Raw genomic sequence first — 17,411 nt, 5'->3', positions numbered from 1 at the left:
TAAACAAACAATTGACATGAGAATGATTAATACGACACGTCGTCATGTCAAATATGACGGAACTCATTTAGAGACGGACCTGGCTGGGATCGGATTGGATCCCAAAAGGCAAATCCGGCACGGCACACAAACGAAATGGAGCATATACCAGTAGTTCGGGAGCGGATCGGATCCCACAAAGAGCGGTGGAGCGAGAGCAGAGCGTATGAGTACGAGTACGAGTACAAGCGATTGTTGCGACCGGTTTCGCTGGGAACTGAACTGAGCTCCCTCCATGTGGAAGGTCCCCCACACAGCTGGGTTCAGTATTCGACGAAATCTTGGCCACTGCAGACGTACATATGTTGGAGCTCCCATCCCACGCTTCCTCTCTCGCTGTCGGTTCTCCTTCGCTTCGCTTTGTATCGTGTGTGTGCTGTGCTGTGCTGTGCCGTACTGTGCTTTCGGTGAGAGATCCAGACCGAGACCGAGACCAAGACCAATGCGAGAGTGAATGTGAAACGTGTCGCGCATGCGCTGTCGAAACCCAGAGTTTCGTCTTCACCGTTATTATAATTTCTGTGTGTTGGTGCGGAGTGGAGCAGAGACTGCTGCGGGTTTTTCTTGCTCAAATGTTTATCTCTATGCAAAGTGACAACCGGAGTTATGCGAAGACACTCGAAAATAGTTGAAATTACTCAAATTGTTTGAAATAGTGCAAAAAAACGATAAACCCCGAACACCCACCCAGCTTGAAGCCTCTACTCCCAGTTTTGTTGCTATTTTTGTGGGCCGTTTGTCGAACGTTTTGGATATTTTTTATTTTTTGGTGTTTGCTTTGCCATCTCTTTTGCTCGCATACACGACCGCCGTCGATTCGGCTTCTTTTTCTCTCACTCTCTGTGGGTCCCCTGTCGGTGATCGGCTCTTCTTTGTCCGATGCTTCATCGGTGCCTGGGCTTTGCTTACGTTTTCGTTCATGAATTTAATTTATTTTCGTGTTTAATTTTAGTTTTTGTTGCTGCTGCTTCTTCTCCCACTGGGGCTGCTCAGCCTCCCATCCAACAAAACGCAACAACAAAATTATGGCTTTGCGCAATTTTAACAACTGTGAAAAAATAAACAAAAAGACTAAGACAGCAAGGGAAAATTAGTTAACCAAACGGAAGTGTAAAAGCCAAATGCCAAAGGAAACATTTTTTTTCAAAAACATAGGCACTGAATATAAGTAAAGTGTTTACTCATATTCACATATTCAGAGACAAAAGGGGACCTTCAATGAAACGAATATGTTATATACTCGTACCCAATAGTAACCCTAGTAGAACCCAAAAACATAGATCAGCCTCTTACCTATTTTTGTGGCAATAAATTCTGGTTCTACAAAAGGAACAAGTTGTTTAATATTTTAAAATTAGCTTGATTTTTTCTAGAAATACATCTTTGACTCAGCATTGAGCAACAATTTCTGAAATTAGCTAGAAAAAAATAAATGTTAATTAATATGAACATGCCTGGGGCCCATGGCTAATGTTCAGAAAGTCCGGGCTTTGACTTCTACCACAAACAATTTTTTTATTATACCGTAATTTCAATGTGATTATTGCCGTTCAGTCTTCCACGCTTTCTTGACTTTCTCTCTCTCTCTCTCCCTTGCTTCTTCGCTGGCTATCTCTCGCCCCCTGCTCTTGGCCTCTAGAGAGTCCCCCTTCCCTATCACACACATCCCATAGCGTTCGCCCACAATTTAACGACTATTTGAATTTAGCTTTTACTCTATAAAGGTTTCTCTGCTCTGTCTGCCATTTAATAATAGTACTCGTAATTTCTAAGCAAGCCCAAAACAGCATTGGCCGGAAAAATGTTTCTCCTGAGTCGGTCGGGGAGGTGGTGTCTTTATGACTTTGTTAGCTTTAGCACTCCGCGTTGTTGTAATGTTAATTGTATGCAGTTTTGCAATGGCATTTTATTTTTATTTTTCCTTCTCTTTGTAATTTTGTTGCACGCACACAGAAACACATCTACTGGAACACCGTTGCAGAGGATATTTTCGCTTTGATAAGAAGTTATGCTGCACAGAGAACATCGAGAGAATCGAGTACTGAGATGGGTTTTATTGAGAAAATGATTAGCAAGGACATTTTTTGGAGTCTCGCCGAAAGGGTATATGAACTTCGGTTCGGGGAAGTTACTTTTCATAAATTTGTATGCTATTCATTGTTGTTGTTGCTGGGTGTGCTTGGTTTTTGTTGCTTTTTTTCGGCTTCTTTCTCGACTACTCGTATTGTCGATTATGACTAATGGAATCCGTTTGTCGTTTGGCGGTTGGTCGGTTTGTAAGCCAACAGAAGGTCAATTGTTTTGTGGGTAATTCCGTTTATTTAATATTTCGTCTCTCAGCTCCTCTCTACTCTTTTCGTGGCTTCGCCTCTCCTCTCCCTTTGTTTGGCTTGCCATTTATTTGGTCATACACACAGACAGGCCGGGCCGCCCTGCCGCCTGCACTCAATAAATGCGATTTTATTTCTTCGCTACGGTTTGGTTTCTGCAGAGCAATTAATTTGAAAACATTAACGAACCGTTTCGTCATTTACTTTGGCCTTTTTGTGGTTAAGTCAATGGTTCCATTAAAAAAGCATTGAAGGAAATAAATGCATATGGTGATATAGTGAGTTTAAAAACTGTAAGAAAGCATTAGAAAGCAATGGGTGAGGGTGAATATCTCAAGTATATCGCATGAGTAAGATTCTTTGATTCGGATTCGGATAAGTTATTGTCAACAATTTGTTTCTTTTTTTTTTAAACCATTCTATTCTATTGAAAGTAAAATCGAGTATTATCCAACAGCTTTCTGCTGTTATGCAAACATATATACATAATAATTTGAGGCATCCATCCTCTTTTTTCTGACAAAATATCTTGAAGCATTTTTGGCTTGGCTAAGCAAAACATTTATATTTACTTTTGATTAATCTCCACTCTCCACTCTTCGACCCAACATAGAAACCAGACCAAACCAAACCACTTCTACGACATTCTAATGCCATTTTAAAGCAAACAGAACAGCCAGTGACTATCAAAGCAAATCCATTCATGATTAATCCATAACTTCATTAGGTTCTATGCAAATTCGACGAGCCCACACCCGCCAGCAAACATTATAAACGAGAATTCGACTGAAAACGGTACAAACTTTAAAGACTGTTTGGAAGACATCAAATAAAGTGTTGGAATGTCCGAGTGAATCACAGCCAGCCCAGATAATCATCGTTCACAGAATTGGTTTGTTTCATTTCGCAGTGCAACCGAGGAACACCACGGATGAGTTCCGCCGATGAGCAAACATTGAAATGAGGAACAAAATTTCCAACCGAGTCTCTGTCTCTGCCCCTGCCATGTGGCTTGTGATAAAACGAATATAATGCAAAAAAAAAATTAAAGTCGATCCCCCACAAGCTAATCCTCCTCCACACAGTGTCTGTTATATATAAAGTTTTCTTAATTAATTTAACAATACAATCGCGCTGTAGCCGAACAAATTTCGTGTATAACAATAGAAACAAAAATATAAATATAAAAGTATATACATATAATAAATAAAAATAGCTGGCAATCAATATGAGTGTTCCAAGCGTGCCCCATCAGAGGGCAGCAAACAAAACTCCAAATCAAAATGCGAAACAAATCCAAGCCCGACACCGACTCTGGCTTCGATGGCCCAGGGCAACGTACGGAGGAGCCCCTTGCTGGGCGCTGCTATTGTTGCTGATTTGTCTCGGTCTGAATCTGGGCCTCGTGCATTGTTATGGTGAGTACCAGTACCGCCCCGCCCTACTCCCTCCCATAGAGTATGTAAGTATGGTTATTCAATTAGGTTCATTTGCATGGACATGGATCATGGCTGTTGGGAGACTTTTATTGTTTTCTAAAGGAAAGGGTGGGAAAATCTATTCAGTTTTGGGGTGATCAGCATCTAAGATGCTTAGATTTGACAAATGTGAATCAGCTATGTAGATAATTTAACCTTAGACGCTTTTTTCTCCCAATCAACTATTTCGTTTGGTGACAGCCTGACAGTTATCATCCCATCCAAAGGTTGTACACTTCGAATGGCTATCCAGCTATATATATTGCTGCAAGGTAGTGGCAAGCAAATTTATGGCTTTTACAGCAAATAAACCCATCATAATTGCACCAGCAAAATGCTACCTGCCCGCGGACCTGTTCAGAACTGACGTCATGCCCGCGGCCTGTGGCGGATGGTTGGAGGTGGAGCGGCGATCGGCAGACATGCCAAGATCTCGTGCCTTCAAAATGACCGATTAGACCCCGGCCCAGTCGGTTAGACAATTTATTATTCATAATAGACAAGTACGAAGTGTTTAGTCGGGATTTCAAATAAAAGATACCCTTTATGATCCATCCATAAATCCCTATCCACTATCTAATGTCTAGCGTATGCTTGAAAGCCTATATTCTTTAGAGTTACGGAAACTGTGTGTTCCGTCAGTTGCAAAAATCTGAAGGAATCCAATACGAGTATACCCTTGAACTCTATGAATACATACTGGGTATTGCAAGCATTTATACATTTTCCGAGCCCAAAGAACAGAGGCAGACAGACAGGTGGAAGCCGGTTGGGGCATTGATTCCGAGATGTCTGACGTACGGTCACGTACGGTTTATGCAGTGGATAGGGGCGTGGCCCCTGCCGATACCCGAGTCAAATGTCAACGCACGATCAACCGGCTCCGTCTCCCCGCCTCGCCACCTCGATTGACTTGCTCACTTCCTCCCACGCCCCCTTTCGTTTTGCATTGTTTTATCGCTTTAACTTTAGCATTGTTTTTTATTTGCTATTTTTGCTTATCATTTGATTTATGGACAGAAAGTTGCCTGATTTCATTGCGGCTTCATTTTTACTGCTTAGCGTAATGAAATTACTGCAAACAAACGTGAAATATATCCCATTGTGCTGGAATACCCGCCCGTCGTGCCCATGTCCCGATGCCCGTGCCGATCACAGATCACCGATCCACGATCTGGTCACCCCAGGTGGTGCACATGGGGAAGTCGAACATTGAATTCGTTTCGGCTATTGGCAACAAATAATTTGTTTCATTTTGTTTTCCTTTCATCAGCTTTATTAGCATTCGCCAAGGTTTGTTGTCGATTCGTCTTCGATTGATTAGGTGTGAGAGAGGGCAACGTTTTGTAGCCAAATCGGACTTCATCCGACATTATCAGAGATTAAATCTCAGAAAGTAAGAAAGGCAATTTCGCACTACGAAAGAAAAAGTTTCCTATTGATAGCACTGCACTTTATAGTAACCCATTATAAAAGTAATAGGAAAGGTTAAGCTTAAAAATATGCATAATTTATACTATAGGAGAAGATGTAGAACAACACTAGAACATAATAAACATGAACAGGAACCGACACAGGCCACCCCATAAACACAATACAGTCCACTTACAGTCCACTTAAGAAAAAGGACAAAGGATCTATAAGCGGTTCGACCATAAAATCATGTGCATATGTGGGTCGCGTCGAAACCAAATATATTAACACGTGGTATGCATGCATTAGGTGTCAACAACAAGGATCTTTTCTTAGCATCGGAACTAGTTTGTAATTAGGTTATAGTTTCCCGTATATAGTGCATATACCCGTACTCAAAAAAGAGTTAAGGGGTATATTAGATTTGTGGTAAAAGTGGATGTGTGTAACGCAGAGAAGGAAACGTTTTCGACCCCATAAAGTATATATATTCTTGATCAGCATCAATAGCCGAGTCGATATAGCCATGTCTGTCTGTCCGTCTGTCCGTTTTGTTGAGCGCCTAGATCTCAGAGACTATAAGAGCTAGGGCAACCAAATTTGGTTTCCAGGCTCACACTGCTACAAGTGTATTTCAAAATTTCGCTTTTTTTGTAATACCTGCCATTCATATTGTCTCTAGAGTTATATACATGTGTATTTATGTACATATATAAAAATATACATATGTATGTACACTGTACATACAAATTTTGATCATCAGCCTTGGTCTTATAAATTAATTCTGAAGCTCCCAAAGATTTGCTTACATTTACTATATGTTAAAATCGCCAATATAGGAATTTTTAATTAGGCAAATGGCATTTTGATTAATGAAATAAAAATGACCAAAATAATGCACGTTTCAGCTGATGCAAAGGCAATCCAACTGAACTCCAACTTAATCATTGACAACGTGTAAGCAGAAATACTGAAAATACTTTTGGCTAGTGTTTCAGCTTTAGTTCAACTTTTGGAGCGACAGCATTCTTTTCGAGCAAATCCTCAAATCTAAACTAAACTTTTAATTAAGCCGCCAGAGACGAGGAAAATGTTTGGGCTTCATTAGGCTGGCTTTTGCTGGATTTTTTAAATTAAATTAAGTCATGTGCGCATTTTTATGAATCGTCAAATTTGGCAACCAATTAACAGCTAACAAATAGATGTCCCCGTCTCCATTTAGTGTGTTAATTTCTGAATGCGAAAGTTTTTATTTTTTATATTTTTCTATATTTTGTATGTGAGAGAAATTGGGGAAAACGTTCTGATAGATTCATAGTTTTTTAAGATCGTTTTTTCACTGTAATTGGTATATGTATCAATAGTTTAGAATCTCATAATGATATATTGTACAAAAACTAGTTATACATATTTCAAAAAAATGTTGATGCTTAACTTGAGAACTAAATATCACAACGGGCGATTCCGACAGTCGCCTCAAACTTACTAAAATTAAGAATTAAATAGATGCTGTATAAAATGATCTGATGAAATTTGTATACATTTTTTGGAACACTGATGGATGCAGATATACATAGTACTTGTTGCACTTCGACCACATAGTGTACCTTTGGACAGTATGATTATGTGGAGATGCCTTGGCTGTATTTTCAGAATGTATTTACAAAAAAAATAATAAATTACATATAGTTAAAGGGAAGTTACATCCCAACTCTTTGTCATAAATTAGTGGCTAATACAGACCAATTAGTATTCGTAGGAGAGTACCCTCCGAAATGTTGCAAATTTTGGAAATCTTCAAAGGTTCTCGATTAGACATGCCCCACAATTAATCGACCGCATTTCATTATAGTAATTGATTCATAACTATTTATCACAGTCAATTCCTTAAAGTTGTTACACTTGAAGTTTAAAGTTTTTCGAACATAAAGTTCTATGGTTCGTCTGATAATGTTATTATTCTGAAAAAAAACACCCAAAATTTGATTCATTTGCATTCAAGCTCTGCCATCCGAAAATTTCTGGCTATTTGCAGTATTAAGAAATTGTTTATACGAGGATGCACACATGTGCATATGTATGTATGTATATATTCAATGAATTATGTTTCTCTCTTTCTTCAAAAATCCGAAAAACTATTTGGCAATATCATGTTAAAAATGCTGCTTTTGTTTAAACAGCGAGAGTCACGAACCGCACTGCCACGGCCCGAGATGAAAGTGAATTATGCGACAGAGCGACGCACAGTGGGGCCTCAGCCGAAAAGAGGTGGCAAAAGTCAACAGTTTCATGAGCGCTTTGGATCAAATAAATACACTTATCTAATAGAGAATTAGAGCTTTCCAAATAATCGGTCTTTAAGTATAGAAGATATGAGCACTCAAAGTTAAAAATTGTATCAGACTCCAAAAAGGTTTTCAACTTTTATTAACACAGTGCATCTTTCAGGTAGAAGTAGTAGAATAAGAAGTAAACTGTGTAACGTACTCGTATAAGTCTGTTTTTGGTCTTAATAAAAAACTGTTCCGTTCCATAGACAGTTCTAAAGGAATTCTTATTTTCCAAACCATACTTTTTTTTGGGTTTAACGAAAAAACTCTCGTTACAATTCAGGGATATATTTTTTTAAAGGCAATTTAATGTTGAAAAACAGTTTTAATTAAAAAATGTTAAATAAGTTTTATAAATTAATCTTTAACTTTATCGATAAAAAAAAACTAAAACGAAAGCTTTTAGACATTTTAGCACCGTGTTCTCGTGCAGATTAAATTTGAAAAGATTTTCCTTTCTATGCAGTTTATTTCATTACGAAATCTTCACTCGTTCAGAAGGTATTAACTTAGCAAGCGGAAGGCCCCACTGTTGTCGGGGATATCGAAATACTTAGAAAATGAACGTGAAATCACTGACGAAATAAAAAGACACAGAAAAAGAGAAAGAGAGAGAGGCAGAATTACAATGAGACAATTGATGACGCCGACAAGCTACGGCAGCAAAAATCGGATTAGGGGAATCCAAACCGTGATGTCGTGCATGTTTAAAAAAGCAAAAAAAATAAAATAAAAAAACACCGCACGTACCAAGAGCTAGAGCCAGATCCAGCGTCAGATCCAACGCCAGATCCAGCCTTCGGTGTGGAAGCTTCTCCATCATGCAGGTGTTGGTTAGCTTTTTGTTGCCGACATTCCATACAACGCCAACGTCAATATACATAGGTGTATATATATAGAGTCAGCTGAGGCTTCATCTCTCTCTCTCTCTCCAGTCTCAGTCTCAGGTCTCCTCAGCTGGAAACGTTTTTGGTTAACCGGATCTGATTCTGATATTAATTTTCTTTGTTGGTGTTGCCATCCATCCATCCCATTGATCTATCCATCACTCTACTCACTCATACCCATTCACTGACTTGTATGTAGAATGTTCAGACAGAAGCGAGCATTGCTCTCTAAAATGGCAAGAAATATAGTCATGATTCGACGGTACTGCTGTTGCTGTCTCTTCAACTACAAACGTCATGACTTTTAGATATGATTTACGTGTACTCGTTGGCGAATAGTTTTAAGGAATAAATTCCGTAAAAAATAAATTTGTAAGTACGAAAATACGAGTATAAAAATAAAACTGGTTTAGCGCCTGTTGTAGGTTTATCTTAGCGCATTTTATAATTTTGGGTCTGCTGCGGCCATTGCCTTGGGAATCCAGAACTGGTTCTACGTACGTAAAAATGACCCCCTTAGCCCTTCCCTCATATGTTATAAGAAAATAAACAATAATTATAACGTTTAGCGTTTAGCGTCAGAAGAATTACAGCTTGCAGATTTTAATCACTTAAAGGTGCCTTCTTTTTTATATAATTTATATTTATATTTACATCACTTATTTTACGCTTTTTCGGTGATACATGCAATGAACTCATTAATTGAGTTCGTCTAAAAAAGGAAGGCACGTGTCCACGGCAAACTTAGATGTAAACTTAGATGTACATACATCTGTATGTAGCTTCCATTTTAGGCTAATCCTAAACCCATTTGTATTTAAAATAGGCACAACTTGGAACATGTGTAACTATCAATACCATTTGTCATTTATATTTTTCATATTTCCATGTAAATATAATCGATTTAACTATTATTGCAAACATCAGCTTAATACTCGTATCAACTACTGATTTCCATGGGGTACGCAAGCCTCATTAAGCAATTATTAAGCAACGAGTTTCCAACAATTATTTTTTATGATGACAAATCAAGCGTAGACAATTTCCCAAAAATTGCTAAACGTTTTATAAAACCGATTGCAGGTAAAAAAAATAATTAAAAAATATGCAAATCGTGGGGGGAGGGGGTCCTAAATATTTTTCCATTCCACTTGATAGACCAATTGGGTGTGACTCAATCTCAAGCCGCCCAACCCCCAGTCAATCAATTTTACAGTCAATTAAAACCAAACTAAGGCAAGTAAATGCAATTTTTCAATATCACAATCTACATTTTATCGGATCGGTTAGACCATGTGGAAAACCGGCTACTAGGCCGGGTCCACACACATATGCGTACGAGTACTCGAGTGCGTAATTTATTTATCTAACGTCTGGCGAACATTTAAGGCATTCTACGATCTTAACTAGCGCAAATTAATGCGTCATTTACACGCATAAAATTCTACGAAATTATGCAAATAAATTCTAATAAATTGCGACAGCTATAGGTGGGCCACAGAGATTGTGAGCAACTTTTCAGAATTACCCTTTACTCTGTAAATTTTAGCGTTGCATTTCTTGGCATCAAGTTAAAAACCAAATTTTTTTTAATAGGTCCTATTACTGCAACTTAATAAATATTTTCTGTGGGCAGTTACCTAATAGTTTTTAATTTTGGATAGTTTAATTACCATTCAATTTCAGAAATAAGAATTCCAGTGGAGCCAACCTTCTTAATAATTACCCTCTTCTCTGTATTATTTGTATGTTTAGTTTTCTTTGGGCATAACATTTTTCCACTTGCTCAGAGTGGGAATCTGGGATCTGAGATATACTCTTAGCGATTTGTGAATGGCTTGTCGCTGTGGAAATACCGAGAAACAAATCTTGGCGCTATGCTCGGAAAAAACTCCCTCGTCAATATCGCTAGTTTTGTGGCTTTGAACGTTGATTGATAGAGTGTAATATATTATATAAGTGGTGTATTTTTATGATGTACGAACTATAACTATTACTGTTCTTTTAATATTTATATAAATATCCGAATTACACTTTGAAAACTTATTTGAAATTTTATTTCAATCGGTCATAAAACTAAAACAGTTTTTTCGCTGATCATTTTTGTTTCGATAAATTAACTTTAAATAGTTTTAAGTCAGATAGAACACTTTGCACTAGGTTTGACAAACCTTGAAGATACACACAAATGTACCATAGATTATACTTATCGAATACATTTAACTCTTGGGCTTGTCTTCTGATAGAATAAATATGTAGGCTATCAGGGCTATATATATAATTGTCCTTTGCATATGTGCTTCTCATATGATAGTTCAGATTTAACTTAAAAATGTATAAATCTATTCCTTTCCATAATCTATGCCATTAAAATGAATTTTTTGAAATTTTCATTGCAGAGAAAATGTACAGTCAGACGGAAAAGCAGCGGTACGATGGCTGGTACAATAATCTAGCCCATCCCGACTGGGGATCGGTGGGTAAGTTGACTGGAATTTCCGTCAGATGGCCGGCCAGATGGCAGCAACTTTCGAAAAAGGGCGAACCAGCACCCGAACCCCACCAAATGGTCTTATAATTGATTCAGTTAAACACATGCGAGTATAAGATCATTGGATAATTATAATTAGCATAGAGCAGGCACGATCGATTTGATCTTTCCAATCCGCATCCACGTCCCCACAATTTGCATAGTCACCACATCTGAGTGCTGCCTTACAATGCCTTTAAGCCTCGCCAACATCTCTGTGTGGACTCTACTGACTCTGCCCACTTTTCAGATAGTCATCTAGTACGAAAGGCGCCGCCCTCCTACTCGGACGGGGTGTACGCCATGGCGGGTGCCAATCGTCCGTCGACGAGGCGTCTTAGCCGCCTGTTCATGCGTGGACGTGACGGGTTGGGCTCCAAGTTCAATCGAACGGCGCTGCTAGCCTTCTTCGGCCAGGTGGTGGCGAACGAGATTGTGATGGCCTCGGAGTCGGGCTGCCCGATCGAAATGCACCGCATCGAGATCGAGAAATGCGACGAGATGTACGATCGCGAGTGTCGGGGCGACAAGTACATACCCTTCCACAGGGCCGCCTACGATCGGGAGACGGGACAGAGCCCGAACGCGCCCAGGGAACAGGTGGGTGGGGGTGGGGGGCTGCTCCCACAACTGATGTGAACAAATGTCGCAATAAATCCTACTCCGCAGATAAATCAAATGACTGCTTGGATTGATGGCAGTTTCATTTACAGCACCTCCGAGGCGTGGCTCAATGCCATGCGCTCCTTCCACAATGGCACCCTCCTCACCGAGAAGGATGGCAAGCTGCCGGTGAGGAACACCATGAGAGTGCCGCTCTTCAACAACCCGGTGCCGAGTGTCATGAAAATGCTCAGTCCGGAGAGGCTGTTCCGTGAGTAACCAATTATTTGTTCGATTAAAAGCCTGTATAAATGCTTAACCCCATCCTTTCATCTCCCACCCGACAGTTCTTGGGGATCCACGAACCAATCAGAATCCCGCTCTGCTCTCGTTTGCCATCCTCTTCCTCCGCTGGCACAACACCCTGGCACAGCGCATCAAGCGTCTGCATACGGACTGGAGCGATGAGGACATCTATCAGCGGGCGAGGCACACGGTCATCGCCAGTCTTCAGAATGTGATTGCCTACGAGTACCTGCCCGCCTTTCTGGGCTCTGCCCTGCCAGCCTACGAGGGGTACAAGCAGGATATTCATCCTGGCATCGGACACATCTTCCAGGCCGCTGCCTTTCGCTTTGGCCACACAATGATCCCACCCGGCATCTACAGACGGGATGGGCAGTGCAACTTCAAGCAGACTCCAATGGGCTACCCGGCCATCCGCCTCTGCTCGACGTGGTGGGACTCCAGCGTGAGTTGCACAATATTCCCCGAGTGACAAGGTCTTGAGTTTTATCAACGATTTGGCAGGGTTTCCTCAGCGACACCAGCGTAGAGGAGGTGCTCATGGGACTGGCCTCGCAGATATCCGAGCGCGAGGATCCTGTGCTGTGCTCCGATGTGCGAGACAAACTGTTTGGCCCCATGGAGTTTACCCGTCGCGATCTGGGAGCTCTGAACATAATGAGGGGTCGAGACAATGGCCTGCCGGACTACAACACAGCCAGAGAGTCCTACGGATTGAAGAGGCACAAGACCTGGACGGACATCAATCCTCAGTTATTTGAGGCGCAACCGGAGCTGTTGGAGTGAGTGGGCTCTGAGTTTTGTTATTGAGTTTTATATTCATCTCTGGACATTCTACCATCCACAGCATGCTCAAGGAGGCCTACAGCAATAAGCTGGACGATGTCGATGTCTATGTGGGTGGCATGCTGGAGTCGTACGGGCAGCCGGGCGAGTTCTTCGCCGCAGTGATCAAGGAGCAGTTCCTGCGGCTGCGTGATGCCGATCGCTTTTGGTTCGAGAACGAGCGAAACGGGGTCTTTACACCGGAGGAGATTAAGGAGCTGCGGAAGATCACCCTGTGGGACATTATAGTGAACAGCACGGACATAGCTGTGGACGAAATCCAGCGCGATGTGTTCATGTGGCACACGGGAGATCCCTGCCCGCAACCCATGCAGCTAAATGCCACCGAGCTGGAGCCCTGCACCTATCTGGAGGGCTACGACTACTTCTCCGGCTCCGAGCTGATGTTCATCTACGTGTGCGTGTTCCTCGGATTCGTGCCCATCCTGTGCGCCGGTGCCGGCTACTGCGTGGTCAAGCTGCAGAACAGCAAGCGGCGCAAGCTGAAGATACGCCAGGAGGCGCTGAGGGCGCCCCAGCATAAGGGTTCCGTGGATAAGATGCTGGCCAGGGAGTGGCTGCACGCCAATCACAAACGGCTGGTCACCGTCAAGTTCGGCCCGGAGGCTGCCATCTATACGGTGGACAGGAAGGGGGAGAAGTTGCGCACATTCAGCCTGAAGCACGTGGATGTGGTCAGCGTGGAGGAATCAGCCACGAACCACATCAAGAAGAAGCCCTACATCCTGCTGCGTGTGCCCAGTGACCACGACCTGGTGCTGGAGCTGGAGTCCTACGGCGCCCGGCGAAAGTTCGTGAAGAAGCTCGAGGACTTCCTGCTGCTCCACAAAAAGGAGTTGACCCTGATGGAGGTTAACCGTGACATAATGCTGGCCCGCGCCGAGACCCGGGAGCGCCGACAGAAGCGCCTTGAGTACTTCTTCCGCGAGGCGTATGCCCTGACCTTTGGCCTGCGGCCGGGCGAGCGACGGCGGAGGTCGGACGCCTCCAGCGATGGCGAGGTGATGACCGTAATGAGGACCAGTTTGTCCAAGGCCGAGTTTGCCGCCGCCCTGGGCATGAAGCCCAACGACATGTTTGTCCGCAAGATGTTCAACATTGTGGACAAGGACCAGGACGGGCGGATCAGCTTCCAGGAGTTCCTCGAGACAGTGGTGCTCTTCTCGCGCGGCAAGACCGACGACAAGCTGCGCATCATTTTCGATATGTGCGACAACGACCGCAATGGTGTCATCGACAAGGGCGAGCTGAGCGAGATGATGCGCTCCCTGGTGGAGATTGCGAGAACCACCAGTCTGGGCGACGATCAGGTCACCGAGCTCATCGATGGCATGTTCCAGGACGTGGGCCTGGAGCACAAGAACCACCTCACCTACCAGGACTTTAAGCTGATGATGAAGGAGTACAAGGGTGACTTTGTGGCCATCGGACTGGACTGCAAGGGGGCCAAGCAGAACTTTCTGGACACGTCCACGAACGTGGCTCGCATGACCTCGTTCAACATCGAGCCGATGCAGGACAAGCCCCGCCACTGGGTGCTGGCCAAGTGGGATGCGTACATCACGTTCCTCGAGGAGAACCGCCAGAACATCTTCTACTTGTTCCTGTTCTACGTGGTCACCATTGTGCTGTTTGTGGAGCGCTTCATCCACTATTCATTCATGGCCGAGCACACGGACCTGAGGCACATCATGGGCGTGGGCATCGCCATCACGAGGGGATCGGCGGCCTCGCTGTCTTTCTGCTACTCCCTGCTGCTGCTGACCATGTCCAGGAACCTGATCACCAAGCTGAAGGAGTTCCCCATACAGCAGTACATTCCGCTGGACTCGCACATACAGTTCCACAAGATAGCCGCATGCACGGCCCTGTTCTTCTCCGTGCTGCACACGGTGGGGCACATTGTGAACTTCTACCACGTGTCCACGCAGTCGCACGATAACCTGCGCTGCCTGACGCGGGAGGTGCACTTTGCCTCGGACTACAAACCGGATATCACCTTTTGGCTCTTCCAGACGGTGACAGGAACCACCGGAGTGATGCTGTTCATCATTATGTGCATTATCTTTGTGTTTGCCCACCCCACGATTCGGAAGAAGGCCTACAACTTCTTCTGGAACATGCACACGCTGTACATTGGACTGTATCTGCTTAGTCTGGTCCATGGCTTGGCTCGTCTGACGGGACCACCCCGCTTCTGGATGTTCTTCCTGGGCCCGGGCATCGTGTACACCCTCGACAAGATTGTCTCGCTGCGCACCAAGTACATGGCGCTGGATGTGATAGACACGGATCTGCTGCCATCGGATGTGATCAAAATAAAGTTCTATCGGCCGCCCAACCTGAAGTACTTGTCCGGGCAGTGGGTGCGCCTCTCCTGCACTGCGTTCCGTCCTCAGGAAATGCACAGCTTTACGCTGACATCGGCCCCGCACGAGAACTGTCTCAGCTGCCACATCAAGGCCCAGGGCCCGTGGACGTGGAAGCTGCGCAACTACTTCGATCCCTGCAACTACAATCCCGAGGACCAGCCCAAGATACGCATCGAGGGACCCTTTGGGGGCGGCAACCAGGACTGGTACAAGTTCGAGGTGGCTGTCATGGTGGGCGGTGGCATTGGAGTCACTCCTTATGCCTCGATCCTGAACGATCTGGTGTTTGGTACGAGCACCAACCGATATTCGGGCGTGGCCTGCAAGAAGGTATACTTCCTGTGGATCTGCCCCTCGCACAAGCACTTCGAGTGGTTCATCGATGTGCTGCGCGATGTGGAAAAGAAGGATGTGACCAATGTCCTCGAGATACATATATTTATCACCCAGTTCTTCCACAAATTCGATTTGAGAACAACAATGCTGGTAGGTCTCCAAGCGTATAACTAATTAGCTCGTTTAAATTGATGCAAGAACAATTTCTTTCCTTTAGTACATCTGTGAGAACCACTTCCAGCGACTGTCCAAAACGTCCATATTCACGGGTCTCAAGGCGGTCAATCACTTCGGTCGGCCGGACATGTCCAGCTTCCTGAAGTTTGTCCAAAAGAAGCATTCTTATGTAGGTTTTCCATCGTTCTACCGCCGTGCCACCAACTTATTATTTTGTATTCTACTTTGTAGGTTTCCAAAATTGGAGTGTTCTCTTGCGGCCCTAGACCGCTGACGAAGAGCGTTATGTCTGCCTGTGATGAGGTGAACAAGACCCGAAAGTTGCCCTATTTCATTCACCATTTCGAGAACTTTGGTTGAGCCAGCATCAGCATCAGCTACAGTGATCCATCTATCCATTCACCAACCATACCTGCCCTGCCAGCGCCTCTCTCTAAACGAAAGCTAATTCTATTCTTAAGGTTCATTCATTAATTTAGGCGAATTTAGTACTGTACGTGCTCGCTATTTGTTAATCATAGTTTACTTTGTAAAACCATAATTTAGTCAAGATTTTTGTAGTGCAGTTCATTATGACTGCAGCAACCACAGCAGCAGCAGCAGCAGCAGCAACAGCAGAAAAAATAGCAACAACAAGAACAACGAAGCGGCCTCTACTTATGCGATATGTGTATGTATGTATGTGTATAGGTGTATTTATTGAAAATATGATTTGTTATCAGTTTTTGTAAACCGTTCGCATTATTTATTAAAAATTACAATTAATTTGAAAATACAAAACACACAAAACGAGCAGGAAATTTTCTGAGATACTTTTATATCTGTTACAGCTCAGTCGGTGTGTATGTGAAGTTATAATTTATGTTACCTATACCAATGACACATGATAGTAAGATGAGTAACGCCCATATTTTTTCGGTACGAGAACATATTAGGGGAACATATGCAAGTTACTCGAGGCTCTCTTAAATTTTCGATGAAAGGCCACAAGCCCTTAAAAGCCACCGCTCCGCTCTCATGCGGCAGCCCACGATTTTTTTACGCATTTGAACACTGCCTTCCTGTATACCTTGGAATTTTGTATACTGGCAGGACACTTTTTGCACATACCTATGTCGTTCAGTTTGTAGCACCGAAAGTTTCAGTTATGATAGCTTGTAAACAGATAGTTTGTGAGCTCGTTCCCGGCACTGGAAGATATTTGAATTAAAATTATTATTATTGAATAATGTAATGTTACTTAATATTCTGCGAGTGTTTTGCTATCGAAAAATGTATCACTTGTACACAAGCACACATCTAGGCATTTCATAAGAGCTGTTGAACGGAAAGCCATATATTTCCGTGACCGTTATTCAGGAAATGGCGAAACTCCAGTCGACCTCAAGTCAACTTCAAGAAGTTGACAGATTGGCTGATTCAGTCGGGACTAGACTCGCCCACAAGCCAGTCGCGCAGGTAGAGGCAGAGTCTGAGGCAATGGCCTTCATTCTCCAATCTCTACGAAACTCCTCAATGAGCTCCTCGTTCTTGTGGGTGAATGATAGAAATGCATTGAATTGTCGTTGGGTGGCGAAGCTAAGGCGCACATTGTGCTCTTATAGCTAGATCAACAGGGGCTGTTTGAAGTAAATCATAATGTTTATAGTTAGTTATAGTTATCATCAGATTTAACGAAATGGTCACATACTGCAAGAAGCCTGAAAGGCATAAATCACTCTCATCCGTGTAGATCAGCAGCTTTGCTTTTCCATCATCGCATTT

General features: G+C 43.1%; 1 protein-coding gene across 3 annotated transcripts; it reads left to right on the top strand.

Annotated features, from left to right (window-relative positions):
• Positions 1–297: 297 nt before the first annotated feature.
• LOC111071739 (dual oxidase) lies at positions 298–16,379 on the top strand. 3 transcript variants are annotated; one of them, XM_022363235.2, is made up of 10 exons: positions 298–446; positions 3,280–3,787; positions 10,877–10,957; positions 11,258–11,607; positions 11,677–11,881; positions 11,958–12,361; positions 12,421–12,698; positions 12,764–15,620; positions 15,688–15,816; positions 15,879–16,379. In XM_022363235.2, exons 2-10 carry the CDS (start codon positions 3,598–3,600, stop codon positions 16,005–16,007), a joined length of 4,623 nt encoding a protein of 1,540 aa, XP_022218927.2. In that variant the 5' UTR covers positions 298–446; positions 3,280–3,597; the 3' UTR covers positions 16,008–16,379. The 3 variants fall into 3 exon arrangements, with proteins under 3 accessions (XP_022218927.2, XP_041451163.1, XP_022218929.2); XM_041595229.1 differs by having other exon boundaries at positions 3,097–3,787; XM_022363237.2 differs by having other exon boundaries at positions 328–377.
• The last annotated feature ends 1,032 nt before the right edge of the window (positions 16,380–17,411 follow it).

Source organism: Drosophila obscura, unplaced genomic scaffold (assembly GCF_018151105.1).
Source record: "Drosophila obscura isolate BZ-5 IFL unplaced genomic scaffold, ASM1815110v1 contig_46, whole genome shotgun sequence".
In the NCBI taxonomy this organism is placed as follows: Eukaryota; Metazoa; Arthropoda; class Insecta; order Diptera; family Drosophilidae; genus Drosophila; species Drosophila obscura.
This window is presented reverse-complemented; position numbering and strand designations above follow the sequence as displayed.

Excerpts from the sequence above, each read along its gene's own strand:
- LOC111071739 (XM_022363235.2), top strand. The coding sequence starts at position 3,598 with ATGAGTGTTCCAAGCGTGCCCCATCAGAGGGCAGCAAACAAAACTCCA. Across the intron at positions 3,788-10,876 it reads GGGCCTCGTGCATTGTTATG|AGAAAATGTACAGTCAGACG; the intron begins GTGAGTACCAGT and ends TTTTCATTGCAG. Across the intron at positions 11,882-11,957 it reads CAGTCCGGAGAGGCTGTTCC|TTCTTGGGGATCCACGAACC; the intron begins GTGAGTAACCAA and ends CCCACCCGACAG.